The 25,266-nt window shown below is 35.4% G+C and overlaps 1 protein-coding gene across 2 annotated transcripts in view; it reads left to right on the forward strand.

Annotated features, from left to right (window-relative positions):
- Window positions 1-24,621, forward strand: part of HNRNPLL (heterogeneous nuclear ribonucleoprotein L like) — a 42,451-nt gene extending 17,830 nt beyond the window's left edge. Inside the window, exons 3-13 of one of the 2 annotated variants that reach the window (XM_045828439.1) lie at window positions 3,903-4,140; window positions 5,528-5,613; window positions 6,799-6,895; window positions 6,981-7,053; window positions 11,270-11,341; window positions 16,269-16,486; window positions 19,436-19,557; window positions 20,048-20,249; window positions 20,837-20,894; window positions 20,980-21,078; window positions 24,397-24,621. In XM_045828439.1, the coding sequence (XP_045684395.1) occupies window positions 3,903-4,140; window positions 5,528-5,613; window positions 6,799-6,895; window positions 6,981-7,053; window positions 11,270-11,341; window positions 16,269-16,486; window positions 19,436-19,557; window positions 20,048-20,249; window positions 20,837-20,894; window positions 20,980-21,078; window positions 24,397-24,452 (1,321 nt within the window). In that variant the 3' untranslated portion in view covers window positions 24,453-24,621. The remainder of the gene's footprint in view (window positions 1-3,902; window positions 4,141-5,527; window positions 5,614-6,798; window positions 6,896-6,980; window positions 7,054-11,269; window positions 11,342-16,268; window positions 16,487-19,435; window positions 19,558-20,047; window positions 20,250-20,836; window positions 20,895-20,979; window positions 21,079-24,396) is intronic. The other variant, XM_045828441.1, reaches the window with a different exon arrangement.
- The last annotated feature ends 645 nt before the right edge of the window (window positions 24,622-25,266 follow it).

Below are 25,266 nucleotides of genomic sequence, written 5' to 3' on the forward strand. Positions count from 1 at the left end.
CCTGGTCAGGCCGTGTATAGGAAGCAACTGATAAATATTTCTCCCTCACATTGATGTTTCTCTTTCTCTCTTTCAAATCCTCAGGTGAGGATTAAAAAAAAAAGTTATATTGTTTATTTGAGGTTTTTTTCCCCCATTTCTTGACATAGGCCTGTAATGCTATGAATTTCCCTTTTAGGACTGCTTTCTCTGTTCCCACAGATTTTGGGTTGTTGTGTTCTCATTTTCATTAGTTTCAAGGTATTTTTTGATGTCTTCCTTGATCTCATTGTTAACCCATTCATTGTTTAGCAACATGTTATTTAGCAACATGTCTATGTCTTTGTGTGTTTTTCAGTTTTTTCTTATAATTGACTTACAGTTTCATACCATTATGGTCAGAGAAGATGGTTGATATAATTACAGTCTTAACTTTGAGACTTGTTTTGTGTCTTAACATGTGATTTATACTAGAAAATGTTCCCTGTGCACTTGAAAAGTATGTATATTCTGCTGCTTTGTGGTGAAATGCTCTGAAGATATTAACTAAATCCATCTGATCTAGTGTGCCATTTAAGGCCACTGTTTCTTTGTTGATTTTTTATCTGGAAGATCTATCCATTGATGTCAAAGGGTGTTAAAATCTAATTATGACTATGTGGCTGTCAGTCTCTCCATTTATGACCATCAGCTTTTACCGTGCATATTTAGGTGCTCCTATGTTGGGTACGTAAATATTTACAAGGGTTATATCCTCTTGTTGGATTGATCCCTATAGCGTTATATAATGTCCTTATGTGTTTCTTGTTATGGCCTTTGTTTTGAAGTCTAATTTGTCTGATACAAGTATTGCTACCATAGCTTTTTTTAAAATTTCCATTTGCATGAAATATCTTTTCCCACCCCTTTAGTTTTAGTCTGTGTGTATCTTGCTCTGAGGTGGGTCTTTTATAGACATTATATTTATGGGTCGTGCGTGGGTCATTCTGCTACCGTGTCTTCTGAATTAGAGCATTTAAGCCATTCACATTTAAAGCGATTATTGATATGTACATATTTATTCCCACTTTATTTTTTATAACTATGTTCCTCTGCTTTTTCCTTCTACTCCTCCTCTTCCTCTTCCCTTTTCTTCTCCTTTAACATTTTTTATAATACTGGTTTGGCAGTAACAAACTCCTTAACTTTTTCTTGTTTTGGAAGCTCTTTGTTTCTCCTACAATTTTAAGTGATAGTCTTGCTGGGTAAAGTAGTCTTGCTTTTCATCACTTTGAATATTTCATGCCAGTCTCTTTTGACCTGAAATGATTCTGTTAAGAAATCAGCTGATAGTCTTATGAGAGCTCCCTTGTGGGTAATGCTCTTTCTCTTGCTGCTTTTTAGATTCTGTTTTTGTTTTTAATCTTTGCCATTTTAGCTATGATGTGTCCTGATGTGGGCCTCTTTTTTTCATATTGATATTGGGACTTTGTGCATTTCCTGAACTGTGTGTCTTTTTCTTTTACCAACTAGGGAAGTTTTCAGTCATTACTCCCTCAAATAGGTTCTTGATCCCATGCTTGCTTTGTCTTCCTTCTGGTATCCTGGTGATGTGGATGTTGTTATGCTTCATGTTGTCCTAAAGGTTCCTTAATCTGTCCTCATTTTAAAAAAAAATACTTTATTTATTCATTTTTAGAGAGAGGGGAAGAGAAGGAGAAAGAAAGGGAGAGAAATATCAATGTATGGTTGCCTCACATGCGCCCCATATTGGGGACCTAGCCTGTAACCCAGGCATGTGCCCTGACTGGGAATCAAACCAGCTGCCCTTTGGTTCGCAGCCCAGGCTTAATCCACTGAGCTATACCAGCCAGGCCTATCCTCATTTTTTAAAATTCTTTTTTCTTTTTTCTTCTCTGGGTATTTTCTGCTACCTTGTCTTCCAAATTGCTGATTTCGATCCTTTGCTTCATCCACTCTACTGTTTATTCCTTCTAGTATATTCTTACCTTTTGTGACAGCATGAGTGGACCTGGAGAGCATTATGCCAAGTGAAATAAGCCAGTCAGAGAAAGATAGAGTACCATATGATTTAACTTATATGTGGAATCTAGTGAACAAAATAAATTAACAAACAAAATAGAAGCAGATGTATAGACAGAGAACAGACAGCTGTGAGAGGGGAGGGTGGTTGCGGGATGGGTGAAAAAGGTGAAGGGATTAATTAAAAAAATAAACTCATACACACAGACAACAGTATGGTGATTACCAGAGGGAAAGGAGGTGAGGGGGTAGAAGAGGGTGTGGGGAGATAAATGATGATGGAAGGAGACTTGACTTCGGTGGTGAACACAGTACAATATACAGATGATGTTTTATAGAATTGTACACCTGAAACCTATATAATTTTATTAACTAATATCAACCAATAAATTCAATTAAAAAGTAAAAAATAAGTAAAATAAAGGGAATGTTTCTCTCCTAGGATTTATATCTAATATTTATAGTTGGTAATCTTTAAATTCAAGGCCTTATTGTTTCTGTATTCTTTAATTTTGCATGATGTGGGTGGGGAATGCTAACAAGCCTCATAGACTAACAAATACTGATTGAATGTCTGTTATGTGCCGCTTGCTTCTGAGGCTATAAAGATGAATGATGCAAGGCAAGCAGTTTATATAACTATAATCTTGACACAGTTCCAAGTTTTATAAATGAGGAAGCTGAAATTCGTAAGAAGTTACATAATTTGCCAGGCTACAGAGTGGTTCATTTATTATTAATGGACCTTTCACTGGTTTCTAAAGTGTAGCAGTGGGTCCTGGATGCCAGATTGAGAAAGTAGTGTTGTCCCCAAGTAGCTGACCGGATGTTATTGCTCCAGCCTTCTACTGTTATAAAAACCATGTTAATTGTATTTAAGAAACATTTTTAAGGTTCTTGTCCCTGTGAATAGAGGACCTGTTGTTCCTCTGTTGTGATCCACGTGCTCTCGTTTCTCTCTTGCCTACTTTCTTTCATTTCCTTATTTTTTATTTCATGGATTAAAATACACTCCTTTCCCCAGAAGAACACAGTGAAAAGTAAATACTTCTTGCCCATAGGCAGCCACGATTGCCATGTTCTAGTGAATATCTTTTCATATCCTTTAATATTTAAAGGTTTGGGGAGAGATTATTGGTATGGAATTTGGTCAGTTTGCACTTGCTTTTATTTATCTTTGGTTCTCTTTTTGTAAGATAAATGAAAGTATAGTCAGTTATTAGTGTGGGTACTTGTTTATTTGGAAAAATCAATAGAGGTAGTAGTTTCTATTTTTAGGGGTCCCATACACTAAGCTTCTGTTGAGTTTTATCATTGTTGGTTTCTTTTTTTTTTTTTTAAGATTTTATTTATTTATTTTTAGAAAGAGGGGAAGGGAGGGAGAAAGAAAGGGAGAAACATCAAAGTGTGGTTGCCTCTTATGCGCCCCCTACTGGGGACATGGCCTGCAACCCAGGCATGTGCCCTACCTAAACTGGCAATGGAACTGGCAACCCTGGGTTGCTAGGCCATTGCTCAGTCCACTGAGCCGCACCAGCCAGGGCTTCATTGTTTCTGTATTGAGATATCTTCTAATGTACTTGGGAGTGGCAGCCTGAGGAATAAACTGAGTAGTGTCATCAGTAACTGATAACAGAAAATTGTGCCCGAGGAAGGCATGAAATGGATATGCTTTCAATCATAGGAGGGTAAGTTTTCAAATACGCACCATCTACCTGCTATAGCACAGTGAATTTGGATGATGTAAGAGTTGACTAACTTTTTGGATACAGGTAAAGAAGTCTAATCTGTATAATTTGACTCATTTTTTTAAAGAAAAAGTCTGCTTTTACTTGATTGAGAGCAAATGATGTTAACTGAACTTACTACATGTGGGTATTGTCTCCCAATCTCCCATTCAGCTATGTGATGATGATGCCATTCAAACGGCAGGCGCTAGTGGAATTTGAGAACATCGACAGTGCCAAAGAGTGTGTGACATTTGCTGCGGATGAACCTGTGTACATTGCTGGTCAACAGGCTTTTTTCAACTATTCTACAAGCAAGAGGATCACTCGGCCAGGAAATACTGATGATCCATCAGGAGGCAACAAAGTTCTTCTGTTATCAATTCAGAATCCCCTTTATCCAATTACAGTGGTATGGATTTTTCATATGACAAACTAAAAGTGATTTTGGAGTTTGCTGCTTGATTGACTATCATATAGTTTTCTTCACTGCCCTCTCGATATTTAGAAATAGTGGTTGTTTTTAGAATTATTAGAATGAATCTTAACTTTGACTATTAAGTTTAATGGACAAACAAATGGTAAGCGCGGATACTAGAAAGTTCAAGAGTACAGTTGTCATAACTAAATAAGCACATTTAAAGCATCTGTGGTGACTGTTTCTAATAAGGGGTTAGATGGACTTGTTGGAAATGGTCCAAGAACTCTCTCACTCACGTGCCAGCACCTTGATCAAAAGCATCTACTAGGTAATGGCAGGCTCCTATAGTGTAGTAAGATGCATATGTCGTTATTGTAAGGTCTTTTGATGGAGCTTGTTAAAAACTGGCCTGGTTTACTTAAATTCTCTGCTTCGCCCTTTAAAAAAGTGATATTAGAATTTTAAAAATGATTCATGTTCTGGACCAGTTGCGTGTTCTATTTTGTAATCCTATGCTGCTTCACAACAAGCTAGGGACAGAGACACTTGATTTTTGTAATGAATAGAATATTACAGTAAGGGAAATGTCAATTAGTGTAATTTCTAGTAAGGGTATATGATACTGGGACAAGTTTAAATATCTTATGCCTTTAATTAGACATTTGTATTTTATAATATTATAGATATTAGTATACAGTATTGACATACTTAAAATATTTGGTGTTTTGGGGAACAGAATATAACTTAATCTAGTACACCTGCTCTGGTTTGTACCACCTAATGGTATGGCTATGTAATTGTAGATATTCAAGAAATTTCTCAGAAGTTGAAAAATTGTCCCTAAGAGGGTGTTTAGGCTCTCCCTTAGTTGATTCAGGCATCCTGTTTGATGCCATTTAACACTGTATAAATGATCTTCTCTGGGTCTTTTCTGAATAGCCATTTCCCCTTGAAAAATTGATGCCAAGTTGTTGTACTACTACCCCTTAATAAATATTTACTACCATATTCAAGTGGTTATAATATGAACCGTTTCAGAGTCGCATTTGGAAAGCAACAGATAAATTAATTGCAGTTCTGGTATTTATTGTACTTTAGTCTGTTGAGAAAATAAAAATTGAGGATTCATTTAGGGATCAAATAAGATAATAGTGATTTTCAGATATTTCATTGGAATTTCTCTAATGTGTGGGTATTGTGTAGGTGAGGAAATAACTGTAGATTTATTGAAGTGTAACAATTTTTAAAAGTAATCAGTAATTAATAGAAGTGACATCTTGACAATGTTTTTTGTTGTTTTTAGTAAAAGAAATCAATGTATAGCCTTGATGTTTTTCCAAATATAAAATGTGAAGAAATTTTATTTTTTCCTTCTTAGGATGTTTTGTATACTGTGTGCAACCCTGTTGGAAAGGTGCAGCGTATTGTTATATTCAAGAGAAATGGGATACAAGCAATGGTTGAATATCCTTTGTAATATTTTAATTGACATGAGTGAATGCTGTGTAACATAGACGTTACTTTTTTCTGCATGATCATTTTTAGACAAGTGGTAGTTATTTCCCCCCCCCGTCTATTTTTCTTAGATTTAAACACTGAAACTGTAGTACCCACAAATAATTTTGTGTGCTATCATAAGACAATCTGGTGCTTCATCTTACAGAGTGTTTTGCCTTTTCAAAGAAGGAAAACAATAACACTATTTGATAGTATGTATAATTGTACTTTTTTGAAATTTATCTTGAATAAACTTTTCTGGATTTCTTCTTAAAATAAGTCATTTGGAAGTACCAAAACTTTAGAATCAATAGAACCTTTCTTACTTTTCTTTATTGAATCTTAAATGATCCTAGTTTATGTGAGAACTGCTTCTCTGTTAAATTTGTTGTATTTTGAGTAAAAAAGAGCAAGTTGCAAAATAGTATGTGTAGTATAATACAGTCCTGTTTAAAATAATAATAATTTTTAAAAAACTAATGTATGCGTAGAGAAAGGTAGGGATAAACAACAAAATCCTAATGGTGCTTACTTCTGGCAAAGTGTTTTACTTTTTTTTTTTTAACAATTTTTGTAGTTTGATTTTATTTTTTGGAAAGAATCATAGACAAATTTTTTTAAGTACGTGATTATAAAACCCTGCCTTTTCAGAAATATATATAAAATTACATGTTATTTTGTATTATTTTGGATCTTTGTGATGTTAAGAGTAAAATATTTCCTGTTTCAAGATAGTGAGCTCTCTTGCTGGGGAATGTGATCATGTTCCCTTTGCCTTCTCTGTTCCAATTTATAAAGTACTTCTGAGTATTTAGAAGGATTAATGTGGAGATAGGTCGGTTATATTGATGTGGAGATAGGTCGGTTGTTTTTTTTAATATCGTTGATTCTTTTTCCTTTTCTAATTTATTTTGAAATTACAGTTGACATATTAGGTTCAGGTATACAACATAGTAATTAGACATTTATATATCTTGCGATGGTACTGTTGATTCTAAAAATAAAATCCCCTACTAAAACTCACCTAGGAATTTTATTTGTTAAAACATTTTCAGAAGTGAAAGAGTTATTTCTAATTTTTCAAGTCCTTTCCTTAGGGATTGAATAATGATTATTAGACATCTCAAACCAAATTTCCTTAATAGAGCTTATGTTTGAATCAGTCCTTTGTGCCCAGAAAGCTAAAGCAGCACTCAATGGAGCAGACATATATGCTGGGTGTTGCACACTAAAAATCGAATATGCACGGGTGAGTATTTTTCCAGCACTTCACCAAAGAAATATTTAGGCTTTGGGTATACAATTTGAACTTACTTTCTTTTTAATCTTAACAGCCAACTCGTCTAAATGTTATTAGGAATGACAATGACAGTTGGGACTACACTAAACCATATTTGGGAAGACGAGGTAAGTATTTTATGTATTTTAGAATGTACTTGTATCTGCTGAAAATTTTTATATGAGCTAGTTCATTCCAATGAAAATCTTGTTGATGAATGCTTTTGTTGCAAAAGGCCATGCAATGCTGGAAAATAACCTTGAACATTAGTGCCCCCTACTGGTATGTACTGAGTTATTTATATTTAGTTCAACAAAGGAGCCCACACATACAAGCACGCGCGCAGTTCAAGGACTTGCATTTCTCCAAGCAGCTCTCTCTCTTTGGAGGAGAGGAAACTGATTCAGAATATTCCTTACAAACTTCAGACTTGCACACTGCTTCTCTATGGAAAGGACTTTTCCCCCAAGCTGGACGAGGCATTAAGAAGGATAGAGGACTCCAGCAGGCTGACTCTACACTTCATCATGCACAACATCGGCATCAGCAAAAAGCCCTCTGAAAAACTCAGACTTGCAATTCACCTTGACTGCATACTGCATGCACCATCACCCAAGTTTTTAAAGGTGGACACTTAACAGTACTTCAGACTTGCATGGGATGAACACCATGATAGACTGTGCCCATTTATTCAAGTTGTATGTGTATATTGGTCTGATTTCCCTTAAGGCTTCAGTTGTAGAATTTAAGACTTTTCACTAACAAATACTAGCCTATATCTACAATGTTGTAAATCTTAATGCCCATTACTGTAACTGTTTGTAGCTTAGATTCAAATTGTTAAATGGCAAATAACGAGGGCCAGTTTATCTGCAGGTCTTGGAAATTGATAATGCTCAACCAGTCCACACAGATATTAAAGATAAAAGGCTTAGAAAGGTGCACACTTGCTGCACTTAAGGTTTTTTTTTTTTCCCTCAAGTGTGGTCATTGAATAGAATAATACAATGAAAAGTGCATTATATGTAAAATACGATTTTCTGTGTGGTTTGATTTTTGTAAAGTGGTTGCTTATAAGTTGTTACTTTTTGTAACAATTTAAGGTTATCACTCATGTTAATTTGTATAACTAGAAATTTTGACATTTCAAATGGAGGTGAAAGTAATGTGTCTGTTCAGGGTAGAATCTATTTAAACTTGATAAATCTGAAAGTAAGAGCAGTTCATTTGAGATACATTTTCACCTATAACCTATAAATGCTAGATTTCATGAGCATAGATTTTACTGATAAATTGTTCAACTAAATGTGTGGCAATTTTGGAATATACAGTTTAAAATGTGGATCTTGTAAAAACAAGGGGGCTGCAATATTGGCTACATCTCAACTACAATATCAGCATTTGAACCATATGTTGGGAAAACTCAGCAAGATAAGTGTGTCTGTAAAATTTAATAAACCAGAAAAAATTTTATGGCATCCAAAATATCTTGGGCAGTAGGGACTCTAGTGCATATATTCTTGCCCAAAGAAAAAAATACAGTGCAGTGGTTCTTTGCATGTTTAAATATTTAGGACCTTTGTACGATTGGCCCCTTTAATTCTCAATTTTCAGGAAATCATCTTGCCTGATGTATGGGGTTACAAACAGATTTGTTTTGTAATGCAGCTTTGGCTGGACCCCACATTTTTCACTACTCAGAAATCTGCTTGGTATAGGCCTGGTGCGCTTGAGTGCAGTGTTGGAAAACAAAGCCTTAGCACTCAAACAACAGAATAAGTGGCTGATGAGAAATCTCTCACTTCTGTCAAATTACAGTCAGCGAACACTCAGGGTTTTGTTTTGCTTTGTTATTTTTCTTATTTGAAATAATGATTTTGGTTATATTTCTCTTAAAAAAACATTTGTAGACATACTTCTTATTTTAATAGTGTTAACATCTTTTTTTTTTAAGGTCTAAAGTTTTACACAAAGCCAATTTACATTAGTTTTTCATGCAAGGAATTACAGTCAAAAGTTTTAGAAATGTGTAAGGTAGATTTTTAAATAGTGAAGTATAATTAAAGGAAGCCAAACAGAATTTTAGTTGTTCATGCTTTCAAGGGAAAAAATTTTGTTTCCTAATTCCTTACAGGTAGATATTTGTCTGGCAACACTATAGCAGTTGATGTTTTTATTTTTGTAGTGAGTTCAGCTTCTACTCAGCTACTTGACATTAAATTGTAACTTTTTTTTTTTACCAAAAAAAGTACTTCTATAAATATAACTTTATTTTTTAAAAGTTCTTTTCAGCCCAAATTACATTTTAGTGCAAAGAATTTTTAGCCTGAACTCCAGAGAATCCCTCCAGAAATGTTAAATGAAACTTGTCTATCTCTGTATCTTTCGGTGGAGAAGGCCCACAGCTTCCATCAGGTTTCAGATGAATCCAGGAAAGGCTATAAACCACTATCTATAGATTGGTGTATTCAGTGTTTTTTTGACTTTTCTTCATAGTTCTTCTCTTTTATGTGATCTTATATTAGGTAGTGAGTGCTTCAAATAAAGAGAATTATTAGTAATGATAATGTTTGGCTGAAAGATACCTTGGAGATCATCTACCCTAACTCTTTCATTTTGTGAATGAAGATTGTTTCTGTGATTGTATAGCAAATTAGTGGTTAAGTGGGGATCTTCTGATTCCCAATCCAGTGTTCTTTCCTTTATTTTATAGCACACGATTAACTATGGATAAGACTAAGCCTTGAAGACCTGGTGGTTTTGGTTTAAGATTCCTAGATCAGATAAGGAATTGTATTTAGTGTTTGGTGGCATGCTTAAATAGAGGCACATTAGCAGAATGCATTAGCAGATTGGATTGATTCAAAAGGAGTGAGATTGAAATGATGGTGCCAGAAGCCTTGTAATGGGAAGAAGAAGAAATGTTTAGACTGGAGAAGAAATAAATGGCTTTGGGGAAATGGAGGGAGGATCATAGTAGCTTTCAAGTACTTGGAAGGGTGTTGTGGAAAGACTTGTCTGTGAGGCCCCAAATGGGATAGAATATGGGTAGGGGACTAATTTCTGTATAATATAAAAATTAATTTCCTAGTGATTTAGGACTAACTGAAAATGCAAGGGGAAGTAGTGAGTGTCTTGTTACTGGTGTTGGGTCAGCAGAGGCTACATGGTCCCAGTTGATCGGGATGACACGAAGAGAATTTACTCACTGAATAAAAGTAGTTGAACTCGATGACTTCCTAGGTCCCTATCAGTGCTATCAATACTTGGAATAGGTAATTAACACACTACTTCTCTAGACAGAAGTGAGTATTAGAGTATTTCTCATCTCCCATAAACCTCATTTGTTTAGGTGACTAAGGGTATATAGAAAGCCTCTCTCTCTGAATTTTCAAAGATCAGAATGACCAGACTCTTAAGATAAATTAAGAAAAAATCTTACTGGTCGCCATAATTTGATCAGCATGCTTTCTAAAAGTATTGTACAATGAATTTTAAAACTCACTAACCAACACAGGAAGTGCTTTTAGAAACTTACAAGTCACTTTATTGAAGTCTCAAATTAGATTTGGGAAAATTGGCATATCTTCCCTGAAAATGTAGCTAAAATAATAAAACAAATTTTTAGGAGTATTGTAGTACTCTCATCCAATAATGTAGCCCCCTTGGTTAGCTTCTTCTTGGCATCTTTAAATTTTGAGGGTGCTCATAGTCCTGCCTGGTGTTAAGATCTATACACAATGACTGATCCATGATATAACCTGGGCCAGTGATGTGCAGATTTCCAGCTCTCGAGTGTGTAGGTGTTTGTAAATATGTGTATATACATTCAAAATACTCTGTGTTTACTGATTGTGAAACCATGTAATACAGGTTGTTGTTGGCTTATGCTGAACTTCTTGAAAGAAGCCCACTTTGAAAATGTGTTGCTGTTGAAGCTAATAGTATGATTCAGGTACTGTCTTTCAAAAGTACTGCACTTAAAGCTTGTTTTAAAGACATGTATTGGTAAAAACTTCTGTACAGTGTCAAACTTTAGCATTGTGTACATTCCCTTTCTGAAAAGTATCCATTCTTTTCTTAAATTTGAAAGTGTGATTGTATTTGGCATTTGCCAAAAAGATATTTCAAGTCAAGTGGAGTTTGTTAGATAGAATTATTTTCTTAAACCTTTGGTGTTTGTATTTAAAATGGATATGAATGGATGTTTAAAGTTAACCAGGTATCATATATATATATTTTTTATGAATTCTAATGGATGTTTTGAATGGGTTTTCCCATGTGAGAACTCTGTTAAGTACTTGGGTCAAAATTGTTAAAACCATGTTTCTACTTTTGTGTCAGATAGAGGAAAGGGTCGCCAGAGACAAGCCATTTTGGGAGAACACCCTTCTTCGTTTAGACATGATGGCTATGGTAAGTGTGTCAAGGCAGAAGGAAGGTAGTACAGACGAACTGTTGGCCTTTTTGCATTTTTTATGAAGAATGCCTCATTTCTTGTTTCTGTTTTTCCTGCTCCCCAGACTTGGTTTATATGGGATCAGTCCCTTGTAATGTACTCCCAAGGAATTGCCCAGAACCATCTGGTTTTTTTCTTAAGACTATTGATATATCATATAATCCTTGAGATAAATGAGGCTATTTATTGGCAATTTGAAAGCTTTTTTACCACCATATTTTGTTTTGTTTTGTCTTGGTTTTGATTAGTAATTGGCTCTGGTTCTGTTAGAGGGCCAGAAAGAAGTGTTATTGCTCAGTAAGTGTATTTTCATCTATTCTAGCAATTATGAGCAAAGAGGAATTTTGAGTAATAAAGGCAGAAAGAATGGGGCATTTGTTGAAAAGGAAACATGTTTCTGGTTAGATCTGTAATTATTTTTGTTCTACAGTTGATATTTTGGTTTTGGTGGAATTGGTTTGTATTTAATTCCTCTTTTAACAGTTCTTTAGTTTTAATGTTTGCTATGTTAGTAAGTTAAGTTATGTAGCCTAGAATAATACTTTTCTACAGGAAGGAGTTAGGTATCAGGCTATTGTCCTTGTGAATAGATGTTGAGAAATGCTGTCGATGGCATTTTTAACTGGTTATAAGTTGTGTGGTTTTAAATATTTTTTAGTTTTTAAAAAGCATTAATCATTGACCTCACCTATTCTGTGGTTTAAAGTTGAAGTCCAAAGCCATTTAAAGTAGTAGAAAATAGAAATTGCTATATCATACTTTGGGATTTAACATCAAAACCACTGGTGTTGCCTGTTGTCTGAAATATTTTCAAATTGCCTACATGTTTGATAACCACTCTTAGCTGTGGGTTTTTGTTTATCCCCTGTTGTCTTTTTTGAAACCCCCCAAAAAAGATTTATTACGTGTATGCTCGTGTGTTTGTTCAAGTTTCTATATTAGTCTATATGGCAGAAGGAATTAAAACAATACGTTATGACAAAGGAGTAGGTGTGGTGTATATTAATAGAATGAGAACCTTACTGCTTACTGTCATTTTAAGAGTGTGTTCCTTCAAAATTTATCAAGGTTTCTTTCACAAGGTAAATATTAAAAATGGTCGTGTGGATAGTTCTGACCCTGCGGTAAAGAAACACTTATTAGGAGCCCGCTGTGCTTTGCGTAATGGAGGGTCACTTATGAAGAATTGCTCATCATAAGTTTGTAGTGTAGTTGTGAACATGTAAACTGTGCCATGGGCGTCAGGTGAAGGCTGGAATTGGTTAAACGTTTTGCCAAAGCAGGCTAGAAAAATCTGTGAAAGAATAAATCTTTTCTTATGGAAGGACAAAGAACTCCACTGCAGTAGTGTTGACATAGACTGTTTTCTCGGCGTGATTTTTTAGGTTTTCCTTCCTTTATAAAATATACCTCACTGAAAAATTATATAAATAAAAGTATGGTATATGCCCTAGAAGAACTTCATTTTTTAAAAGCATATTGTAAAATACTTTGTCAGTTTTATGCCCTAATTTATTTAGAGTGTTTGTGTTTGTGTGTATAAAGTTTAAAATGTAAGCTTACTTAAAGAGAGGAGGTGCAGAATTCTTTGAAGTGATTTTTTAAATTATTGATTTTAGAGAGAGAAAGGGAGGGAGAGAGAAAGAAACACCGGTTTGTTATTCCACTTATTTATGCATTCATTGGTTGCTTCTCATATGTGCCCTGACCAGGGATGAAACCTGCAAACCTTGAAGTTGGGATGACTCTAACCAGTTGAGCTACCCAGCCAGGGCATGATGATGGTTGCTAAGTAGGGACCTTTCAGGCTCTGGAGAGTCCTGCTGGAGAGGAATGGTTGGGTGGGGTTGTGTAGGGGCGTCTGTTCTGAGCTGTGTTCATTGAAACACTTAACTCTGAGGATAATTCTACTTTCTAGGGAAGTAAGCAGAATAGGGTATAGGAGGGGAGGGGGATGGGGGGACAGATGGATAAAGATGCAGAGAAGTAAGGTGAGGAAACTGGGGAAAGATGTAGAAGATGGGAATGGGAGCTGGTGAATTTTTACAAATGCAGCAGGTCACACTGTATCCCTTAGGTCTAGCTGTTCAGCGAAACAGGATTATTTGTATTTTTGTGCCATATCACATGTGGCTTTTCCTTTATGTTGATAATGTAAGAAAGAGGGAACTGAAAAGGTTTAATTCTTTAATTAGAGTCAATTCATTATTTAATGCAGGATAACAGTATAAATCTGTGCCTTCGGAATTCTTTAAGTCTTTTAATTTGGGAAGCCCAGCTCTATGAGGTGAACTGATAGAAGCCCTTATATTTGAAAAGTGGCGAAAATAAATATACAGATTTATTTGCTGTGAGTCCACGAAAAGTTTGTGTACCAATTGCCAGTGTCTTTGGATGTGGTTCCTGGACCAAAGATTTAAGAATACCAAAGATGAGAAACTCCTTTAAAATGTTAATAATGCCATTTATGTAGCATTTTTTCATGTAAGTTGATTTTTAAAATACTACCTGAAGCATGTTTTTTAAGCACCAAAACTTTTTTGCATGAACTTTTTAGTACAGAAAGCTTTTACAAGACTTATTTTTTTTCTTATTTTCTTAAACAATATAGGTAACAAATTAAGTTTTATGGATAACATAATTTAATCAATTCTGATGGCTCAAGATCATAATTATAAACATCAGTTAAACTCTTGCACTGAATTTGATAGTTAAGTATGGCAGTAGATCTCAAAAGTTTTTGGATCTTGGCCAACTAAAAAATAGTGGAAGGTTTCTACTGCCCATCTACCATACATCTTTCCACTTCCCATGGAAAAGAAAATTTAGTGATAATAGCAACATGTTTTTACTGTACTAGCAAATGGTGGGGGAGTGGTGCAGTAGAATATGTATATGTACTTTTGCATAGGGATAAGAATGATTGCTGTATGACCCCAGTGTATGTATAATAGTTGAAGTTAGAGGCCCAAGTATGTGTACTTACTTACAGGCAACTCACCATAAGCGATATTGGTTGTTTTGATAAACTACCAATTGCCAACAAGAAGAGCCATTGAAAACCGTGACCAGTTTAAGGCAATACTGATGATGACACACTGATAAAGGGTTCCTCTGTAACAGTGATTTCTCACCTTTTTTTATCACATGGCACATCTGCAGCACAACAAAAATATATTTTTTGCCAATCTTGACCCCAAAAAGGTATAATTTTGATTCATTCACACTGGACAGCTATTGTGTTGGCTGTTGTCATTTTTTAATTTGACACTCTAAGGGAAAAGAGGTCTGTGGCCCTGACTGAAGAGTCACATATTGCTCCTTGGCCCATATGTCTCAATTAGTTGGAGCAGCATCCCAACTAAAGGTTTGAGGGTTTGATTCCCGGTCAGGGCACATACCTAGGTTTCAGGTTTGATCCCTGGTCAGGGTGCCTATGGGAGGCCACCAGCCAGTGTTTCCCTCTCGTGTCAGTGTTCTTCTCCTCTCTCCCTTCCTCTCTCTCTCAAACCAATAAACATTTAAAAAATTTTGAAAGTCAGGTATTGCATGTTAAAAAACTTTTTATGGCACACCAGTTGAAAATTGCTGCTCTGTGAAATTGCAGAAATTCAGACTGTTTGCATGTGTGCTCAGTGGTAGTATTGCTGTGTTGTGATCAATGGTAGCTATATTTAGAATACTGAATACCGAGTCCATATAAGCTCTAATGGCATGCTGTAATACCAAAATACAGTAGTACTTAGTAACTCAGTGGGTAATAGTAAAATGTTATTACCGTGTCCCTTAGTCTTAACGTAAAAATGAAAGTCAGTAGCATTATAGTTTTCACTTTCTGAGAAACGAGGAAAGGACTTGGGATTTTGGATTGGTTTCCTGCACATCAAGAGGACCTTTGCATGTATCCCAGAGTATGCTTCCATGATCACTAACTCAGGAGCATCTGTGATGTGTAGGTTTATATTTCTGAGCTCCTTGTCTCCAGCTTAGTTGCCTCTTCTTGAGTGCTTATGCCTCCCTTCTTGTTGTTTAAGTGCCCTGAGCCTACTTGTGGTATCACAGTTTCTCCAGACTCGCTCATTCTTGTCTGTTTCATGTACTGTAGCCTTATTTTTCTTGTTACTTCTAATCTGTTGTGGATGGGAAAACCAGATGAAGTTGTTTAGAACTACTCTAGATTTTAGGTTGATTCTTAAGGATTCTCATCATAAGAGACATAGATTCTTGTGTGTTTTTTTGTGACAACAGGTTCAGTTACTCAGGCTGTTTCTTCTGCTTCTTGATATTGTGAGAAGTGGAGGTGGCTGAATAACGACACCTCTGAAGAGGTGTGATATCTGTGGTTTTAGTCACCTGAATTAGAATTGGAATAAAATACTAACCTGAAAGTACATTGTAGTAAGTTATATCTAAAAGAGACAACTTTTCAGTGGAACTAAAGATGTTCTTTTTGTTATATCTATATACAGATAGTTTTCCAGATTTTACTGTATATGTTTTTGTAGTAGTATCCCCCAAAAGACATTGTCAGAAGGTTTTTTTTTAAAACTTGAGGTATAACGATGTATATATAGTAACCCCAAGTTTACACTGATATCCCCCTCTCTATCTATGGCCTCATCTTGTATACCTTTTTTTGTTAAGCCACTATTTTTTTTTCAAATATATGAACTTAAAACCTGATGTATGCAGGCCAGTGTATATTGGATCTGGCCCAAAGAATCGTAGATTTTATTAATTACCACAGGTTGTATTTGAACATTCACACATTTGAGTTTTCTTTGGGCATATATTAGACTAAGTTATATTAAGAGTTTATTTTTTGCTTGGTATATAGTATATATGCTAAAGTTGTGTTTTTTCTTTTCTTGATCATTTTTATAGGATCTCATGGTCCATTGTTGCCTTTACCAAGCCGTTACAGAATGGGCTCTCGAGATACGCCTGAGCTTGTTGCATACCCATTACCACAGGCCTCTTCCTCTTACATGCATGGAGGAAGTCCCTCTGGCTCAGTTGTAATGGTTAGTGGGTTGCATCCACTGAAAATGAATTGTTCAAGAGTCTTCAACTTATTTTGCTTATATGGAAATATTGAAAAGGTAAGTTTAATTTTATATGTATATATTTTGCTAAGATAATATAGGAAAATCTGAAAAGGCAGCAAATATATGTTTTCTTGAGTAAGAACATTCAAGTTCTTTTAGTAGTAATCCACATGGCTAAAAATTCATTACGTAGAAACTCTAAAAATTTTTTGTTGGTTAGTGATCAGTATAGGTTATTGTTTAGACATTTTTTAAATAACTAATACAGATAGAAGTCTAAAACAATTTAATCACTACTAGAGTATTATAGACATAAATCTTATTTTTATCATTTCAAAGAGATTCTAGCATTTGAAAGATTTTATTTATTTATTTTTAGAGAGAGGGGGAAGGAAGGAGAAAGAAAGAGAGAAGCATCCACATGTGAGAGAAACATTGATCAGTCGCCTCTCACATGCCTCCAGTCCAGGGCCGGGCCTGCAACCCAGGCACGTGCCCAGACCTGGAATTGAACCTGCGACCTTTAGTTTGTGGGATGACACCCAACTCACTGAGCCACACAAGCCAGGGCAACAGATGCTAGTATTTAACATGTTAAACTGGAATTTGAAATAGCAGTTACTTTAATGGAGCTAGGTATATATAAATATGTCTCAGAGTTTGACTCAAGTCATGAGTTTTAGGAGAGTTCTAGATTTGCATAGATTTACTTGCCTCCCAAATGCTAGAGTTCCTGTACCTTCTGAGGAACAATGTGCTCTTAGCTCCAGCGGTGTTTGAAACTGACCCACTTTGATAGAATTTGGCCAGAACTCCTTGTCCAGAGGCTTATACTTAAAAAGAAGCAAAACATTGAAATTAAACATATTTTGAAGATCTCTCAAATTGTAACTTGATTTTCATCAGATAACTCTGTAGTTTCTCCACATCTGTTATGTTCTGTTCATTGATAATTTTATAAATTCTTAGGATAGTCCCTATTACAAAATAGATGTTAAACTATATTTGAAAGCATCATGGAAAACTTACTGGGGAAGTTGTTTGATATATTTGCTACTTTAAGTTTCAATATTGTAGTAATGATATTTCCTCTGTTTTCACAACAATAAAAAAGTGTAAGTGTTATGTGAGTCTCTTGGTACTCTTAGACCTTAATTTGACCACATTTAAAAAAAAATTTACATTTGGTCTAGGTGAGAACATACGAGATGTATCTACTTACGTAACTAGCCACGACTACATGGGACAGATTTAGCAACATTGGGAGAAACTGCAGATTTTTTCACATAGGCATTTATCTTAGATGTTCCGTTGTTTGTTAAGGTCTGGGAGCCTCATGCTTGATACCTAAATGGGCTTTAATGTATATTTTAACCTTCTTTACAATTTTTACTTTTCTTTTTGTGCTTTTCACATTTATTAGGTAATCAGAATCAGGCAGTTTAATCAGTATCTTTAGTAGAGATTTGTCTTTTGTGTTATGAACTAATTATGATTTAGTAACCCAAATTACTTTGTCTAACAAAACTTAAGTTTTCTATGTGTTGTTTGAACAATTCTAGTTTCTCTCACTCAGCATCTCAACATTTTAAAAATATTTTAAGTGATATATTATGATACATTAAACTCAAACCATTATAATCCTTACAATGTCTATATATAATTTTTCCTAACTTCTTTTAAAGATTTACCAGCACAAGAACTACATACTTAACATATATATTTATTCATGATTAGATTTGTAGGATGTTACTGGTTTTAATCAAGGAAGATAAATTTTGCCCAAAAGAAGATAGTTAATTTCAAATAAAACTGAAAAAATCCTGCTACAGCTGAGTTTTGTTCAAGTGCAGGTGTAGTATAAAAATGCTAGGGTAGCACATTAAAATAGACAGTGGCGGTGGTGGATGTAAGTGCTGTGTTGCATTTGATGTGTAAGTACATCCCCACTATTCCTTTGAAGTCAGCTGATAAGGCAGTATGTCATGGCCCGGGCTGGTGTGGCTCGGTGGATTGATTGGGCACCAGCCTGTGAACCAGAAGTTCGCTGGGTTCAATCGCTGGTCAGGGCACTATGCTAAGTGATTTTCATGCTTGATCCGATCTAACCCTTACAGCACTTATATTAAAATTAAAATAAGAGGATAATGTGGCCTCTGCCCAAGATGGCACGAAAACCTGTGAAGTATTGCTTGTTTTTTAAACTGCCCCTACCTTGCACAAGCCTTTCTATAGGCAGTGTTGTCTCAAGGCCACATTGTATTATTTTTTCTTTTCATAATTTTATTTATTTATTTTGTTTATTGATTCTAGGGGGAGAGAAACATTGATTTGTTGTTCCACTTATTTATGCATTTATTAGTTGCTTCCTGTGTATAACCTGACCAGAGATAAAACCCACAACCTTGGCGTATCAGGTCTGTGCTCTAACCAACTGAGCTACCCGGCCAGGGCCTTTTACTGTTTCTTATATAGGATTTGCATATTGCTGTAGCAGCACTCTGGATGTTGGTAAATATTACTTACTTTTAAGTTTCTGACCTACCTGCTAGAATATAAACTTCAAGAGGACCATGTCTGTTATATTCATTATTAAACCCCCAGTGCTGCCTAGCACAGTGCTTATCAAAGCATTAGGAATTAATAAATATTTGTTGAATAAATAAATATTGATGAGTCTTGTCAGCTGTTGTTATCTCCGTGTTACAGGGAAGTCTGAGGCTCAGAGAAGTGAAGTAATTGCTGTGTATCACACAGTTAATAAGTAACAGAGCCAGGGTAAGCCTGTGCTCTTCTTCAGTGTGCTGTACAACATAATTAAACTCTTTTTAACTTTTTTCGATATGATTTAAGTTTGTCTTAATAGCACATCAGAATAAAGTTTAAGATGCCAGGTGATCTTCTGTATTTAATATAACCACTTAAGCCATATTACCTTTTAGTAATTCTGTTACTCTAAAAGGGAATGAAATAGTCACCTTTTTGGAATTTTTGTATTCACAGGTGAAATTCATGAAGACCATCCCTGGTACAGCCCTGGTCGAAATGGGCGATGAGTATGCTGTAGAAAGGGCGGTCACACACCTGAACAATGTCAAATTATTTGGGAAAAGACTTAATGTTTGGTAAATACCTTAAGTGCTAAATTTAAAAATATTTTAAAATCTTTACCCTTTTTATTAACAACATTAATTTCAATTTAAGAATATTTTAATGTAACTGAGGGCACATCTGAAATTTATACCTTGGTGTTAATGATTCTAGGCAAAGTGTTAGGATTATGCAATCAGATTTTGCTTGCCTCTACCTACTTTTTAGTTTTATGATTATAAAACAGTATGTTAAAGTGGGTACATTTTATGTTAAAGTTTTCTGAGAACATATTCAATTGATTTGTCTTTCTAATGTCTAAAATATGAGTGATTTAACTCAAACTAAATTTACATATTTAAGTAAATGTTCAAAATATTAAACATTTAAACTGTTTACATAGCTACATATGCCCTTTTTTATTAAGATTGATGTGGGTATATATGTTAACATTTTGAGACTGTGTTTATGCTGCTTTTTATCTAACAAGGTCTGTTCTGTACTTTATCCCTTTCCACTCTTTAGTGTGTCTAAACAACATTCAGTTGTTCCCAGTCAAATCTTTGAGCTGGAGGATGGTACAAGTAGCTACAAGGATTTTGCAATGAGCAAGAACAATCGCTTTACCAGTGCCGGCCAGGCATCTAAGAACATAATCCAGCCGCCCTCATGTGTGCTGCATTATTACAATGTTCCGCTGTGTGTCACAGAAGAGACCTTCACAAAGGTAGGCCCTGATGTACCGATTGTGTAAAATGTTCCTATCTTCTGTTTTCAGATATGCCATATTTTAGCTCTGTTCATCTGTTTTTGATATTATTAGTAGTCTGTTTGTTTGGTGCTTTGTTTATATACTTTATTCTTTGGCCATTATACTCTTCCGGCCTCTGTTCTTCATGGGTCTTTTTGGTTTGTGACTCAGTCTTTTAAGAGTTGAAATTAGAATGAGGTACTCTTAATCCTGCATTCAGAAAGTTCTATTGCTATGTTTTTAATTCTTACCCATAACAAAATTTTATATATCCCTGACTTCTTCCCTGACTGTAGGACATGCTTCAGAAAAGAGTTGATTTTATGGAACTCCATTCCTGTTGGTCAGCCAGTAAATCCTGGTCTGAGAATATGTATTTCAGTTACAAATTTGTGGTTTTAATTGATTTTCTCATACAACTTGTTAATTTAAAAACATATTTTATCTAATTCATTCATGCCAGGCTCAAAACTTAAAGCTGCCATAAACTTGATTTTGTTTAAAAAAAGGTAGAAATCTTATTTTGACCATATTTTTAATGGAGCACTGCATTTCTTTAACAGTTGTGTAATGACCATGAAGTTCTTACATTCATCAAATATAAAGTGTTCGATGCAAAACGTAAGTGCACATTCCCTCTTCTTAAGTTTTCTGGTTAAGTTGATGACAAGCAAATAACAGCGGGATTTGTGATTCTTTGCTTTAGCATCTGCCAAAACGCTCTCTGGGCTCTTAGAATGGGAGTGCAAAACCGATGCTGTAGAAGCCCTTACCGCTCTTAATCACTACCAGATAAGAGTTCCAAGTAAGTGAAATTGTGTCATCATTTTGCAGTGGGAGGTCCTGGCAGAAGTATCCACAGTAATTTAAAAATAACATTTACTAGCTTTTAAAGACTAGAGAAGTACAAAGAATAAACAGCATATGAATCCCACAACCCATATACTTGCTAAATTAGTTACCTATTGCTGTGTAACAGATTATCTCAACATTTAACACCTTACAACAGCAAACATTGCCTTGGCTGGTATGGATGAGCTGGTTGGAGCATGGCCAAAAGGTTGCAGGTTTGATCCCCAGTCCGGGTGCATACGTTGCCCTGTCTAGGAGCGTACGGGAGGCAGCCAATCGATGTTTCTCTCTTCCTTAATTAATCTCTCTAAAGGCAATGAAAATGTCATTGGGTGAGGATGTTTAAAAAAAAACAGCACACATGTATTATCTTATTATTGCTGAGGGTCAGTAATCTGTATACAGTTTAGCTGGGTAGTTCTGGCTCAAGGTCTCTCGTGGGGTTGCACTGAGACTGTTTGCTAGGCCTGCAGGCATTTCTAGTCTTGACCAGGGCTAGAAAGCCCACTTCCAAGCTCTTAGGTGGTGGTTTGCAGGCTCAGTCAGACCATGCTGTCCTTTTCATGGTAACTGGTTTCCTTCAGAGTGAGTGATCCAAGAGGGATGAGAGCAGAAGACCGAAACAGAAGCCACGGTGTCTTTGATAACCTAGCATTGCAAGTGACGTAGCATCACATGTGCACAGACCAGCAGGGGTACAGTGTGGAGGGGACTGGAGAGCACTGTGAATACCAGGGGGCAGGGATCCTTGCAACCGTCTTGAAAGCTGGTCTCTACAATACCTGTTGACCTTTTTAGAGAAAAACTATGTAGAGGGCTAAAAAACTCAAAATAGTACATGAAGCTACAAAATGAAAATTAAAGCTTTTATACCTTCTAACCCTTAAAAAAGAGGTTTTATTTATTTTTAGAGAGAGGAGAAAGGAGGGAGAAAAAAAGGGAGAGACACCAACTGGCTGCCTTTCGCATGCCCCCAGCTGGGGACCTGGCCCACAGCCCAGGCATGTGCCCTGACTGGGAATCAAACTAATGACCTTTCGGTTTGCAGGTTGGTGCTCAATCCACTGAACTGCACCAGCCAGGGCAATACCTTCTAACCTCTTGTTTCTTCCTTTTATTCCTTCTCCCAGTGTAAATATATATGTACATTTCGAAACTTACACAGAATGGTTTCTCTGTACATACTATTCTGTGCCTTGCTGTTCTCACTTAATATATCTTGGAGCTATTTCTATATGAGCACATGCAAAGCTACTGTTTTTTTTTTTTTAAGACTTTTTATTTATTTATTTATTTATTATTTATTTATACAAATTTATTTTTAGAGGGAGAGGAAGGGGAGGGAGAAAGAGAGGGAAAAATCAATGTGGGTGAGACATATATCAATTGGTTGCCTCTTGCGTGCACCCAACTGGGGAACCTGACCCACGACCCAGGCATGTACCCTGACCAGAATTGAACCAGCGACCTTTCAGTTCACAGGCTGGCACTCAATCCACTGAGTCACACCAACCAGAGCTGCAATTTTTCTTTTTTTTTTTTAGCATTTGCAGAGTAGCTAATCATAGTAGATATATACCAGTTTGTTTGTTTGATTTACCCATTTCTGTACAGATGATCACTGCTTGTTTCCAGTTATCTGTTTCTGTAATATATGTCCTTAGAGTTGCACTTTTCGTACTTGTAGGGCAATTTCCTGGTAGTGGAGGGCATTGAGCTGTGTATTTTGGTAAATGTTGTTAGATTGCCCTTGAAAAAGCTTGCACCAGTTTACGTCCCTGCCTGTGGTAAATGAAAACGCCTGTTTCCCAACACTTGTAGCAACACAAGTATTTAACTCTTAAAGCTTTGTGCTGTGCGGTTTACTTTGATTCTGGTTCTAAAGGGTGTTAAAACTTTAGCTTTCTAAATAATAGGAGAAAAATTATTAATTTTATTAGGTGTAGTAATGAATGGCAGTTAAGGAAAAAAATACACACTGAAGGATTTATGGATTTTGCTTTAAAATATTCTTGCTCCCAGCAGTGTATGGAGGGTAACCAGATGAAATGGACTGCCAAATACTGACAGTAACTGACGTGAGGTGACATGTGAGGGCTTATTATACCACTCCACATATCTTTTTACGTGTGAAATTTCTTTAAATAAAAAGTTAAATAAATAGGAATACTTCCCATCTTACCTCTGGTTACAAAAGTAAGTTTCAATTAGTGAGTCAGGCTTAATTTTTGATAGAAAGTTTTAAAAGACTTTAAAATTATATGTACAATTGAGATATATTCAAGGTAGTATATGAATTATAAACTCCTTGGAGACAGATAAAGTTATTTCTGTTTTATCCTCTGCACTGTCTTACAAATACTTTTTTACATATAGGCTTTTCCCTTTATATGTTTTTTCCCTTAAGGAGTTATGGCTTTTAAGACTAAAGTTCTGGTATATTAAGACACCAGAATTGGCCCTGGCTGGTGTGGCTCACTTGGTTGGAGAGTCATCCTGTAGACTGAAAGGCCATGGGTTCAATTCCCAGTCAGGGCACATGCCTGGGTTGTAGGTTCAGTCCCCAGTTGGGGTGCATATGAATAGCAACCAGTTGATGTTCTTCTCCCCCATTCTCTCTGATCAATAAGCATGTCCTTGGGCGAGGACTTAAAAAAAAGAAAGAAAAATAAATAGAATTGTTTACTTGTATAATTAATGAAGAGTTGTTTCTGCTTGGTCTGAAAAGTTAGAGAAAAATGTATGAAATGGGAGTATTTTTTAAAAAGTAATTTTAGAATTTACATGTGCTAGTGATCAGACATTTAATCCCAGATCCCTGGAATTTTTTTCATCTTATTGATATCTTCCTTTGCATTCCAGTCTTTTCCCTCTTCCCAAGCTATATTTGAATTGGTTTTTATTGAGGAATTACCATTGGTAATATTTTCTGCAGAGTGAGCTTTTTGCTCATGGACATATGCCTAATCCTGATACTATTTATCTGTAATGATTAACTCACTTAAAAAAAAAAAATCAAGGGCCTTCTGCGTGTTGGGATAATGGGTAGAACAGTTGGGATGTAGCAGTAGACAAAGTTCCTGGCGTCCTGGAGCTCTCCTGCTAGTAGATATGAACAAAAGTAATCTTCCCCTTAACCTTGCATAGAAGATTTCCTTCTTTATTTTCCTGCTTCTCATACTATAAAAAGGTAAAATAATTTATTCTGCTAATTTAAGGTAACCTTGAAAGTTTGAAGTGAGCTGTTAACTTTGTTTTTTAATGTTTGCAGATGGTTCCAATCCCTACACGTTGAAGCTTTGCTTTTCTACATCATCCCATTTATAAGAAGAGAAGAGCATGTTAGAATTTATGTTCACCTTTATTACAATTTTAAAGCTATACTTCATTTAAAAAATCTAAAATGGTTGATCTAATGTTGCCTTGCTACTTTGACTTAAGATCCTGTTCTGTAATAAACAAATATTTTGCCTTGAGTAAACTTGTTGTAAACTTACACATTGAATTGTTTTCATTTTAAAATAGATTGTCATAATGTAGACTATCTACAGCTTCCTTGTAGATCACTCAAATACATGATTTCTGATCTTATTCTTTTTCTTCCACAGTGAAAATATATTTGCATTCTTAATGCTATTATCTGCAAGTATTTTTCCATTGTGTGTGAGATTAATGCAGGTGAAAGTATTGCATTTTAATATTATAGAATTCCTATTAATATGTTTAGATGTTTAAGTATGTTGCAGTTATTCATAATAAACATAACTTGTATTTATTAAGTATTTTAATCAAGTTTGAGAATAACATTACACTTAAAAATAAATTTTAAGTACTTCAGATTTAGCTGATTTTATATTTCTGAAAGACTACCAGACATGGATACACTTGTACAGTATGCACTCAAACTTATTTAAATTGGTGTATTTTTTTTTTTAGGTCATTGTCCATTTGTATTGACATGCCTCTGTTTCTAGTTCCAGTTTGGAGATTTTATAAAGTTGCAACAATAATTTAATGTCTTCCCCTTTATTGGTTGCATGTGACTTAATCTTGAAAACATGTCTAGTATTGGCATTGAGATTTTAATAGACATGATGATTAACAGTTTCTCTTATATCTTATTTCTCTAGATAATCTGAGA

Source organism: Phyllostomus hastatus, unplaced genomic scaffold (genome assembly GCF_019186645.2).
Source record: "Phyllostomus hastatus isolate PE091 unplaced genomic scaffold, TTU_PhHast_1.1 phas_scaffold_78, whole genome shotgun sequence".
Lineage (NCBI taxonomy): Eukaryota > Metazoa > Chordata > Mammalia > Chiroptera > Phyllostomidae > Phyllostomus > Phyllostomus hastatus.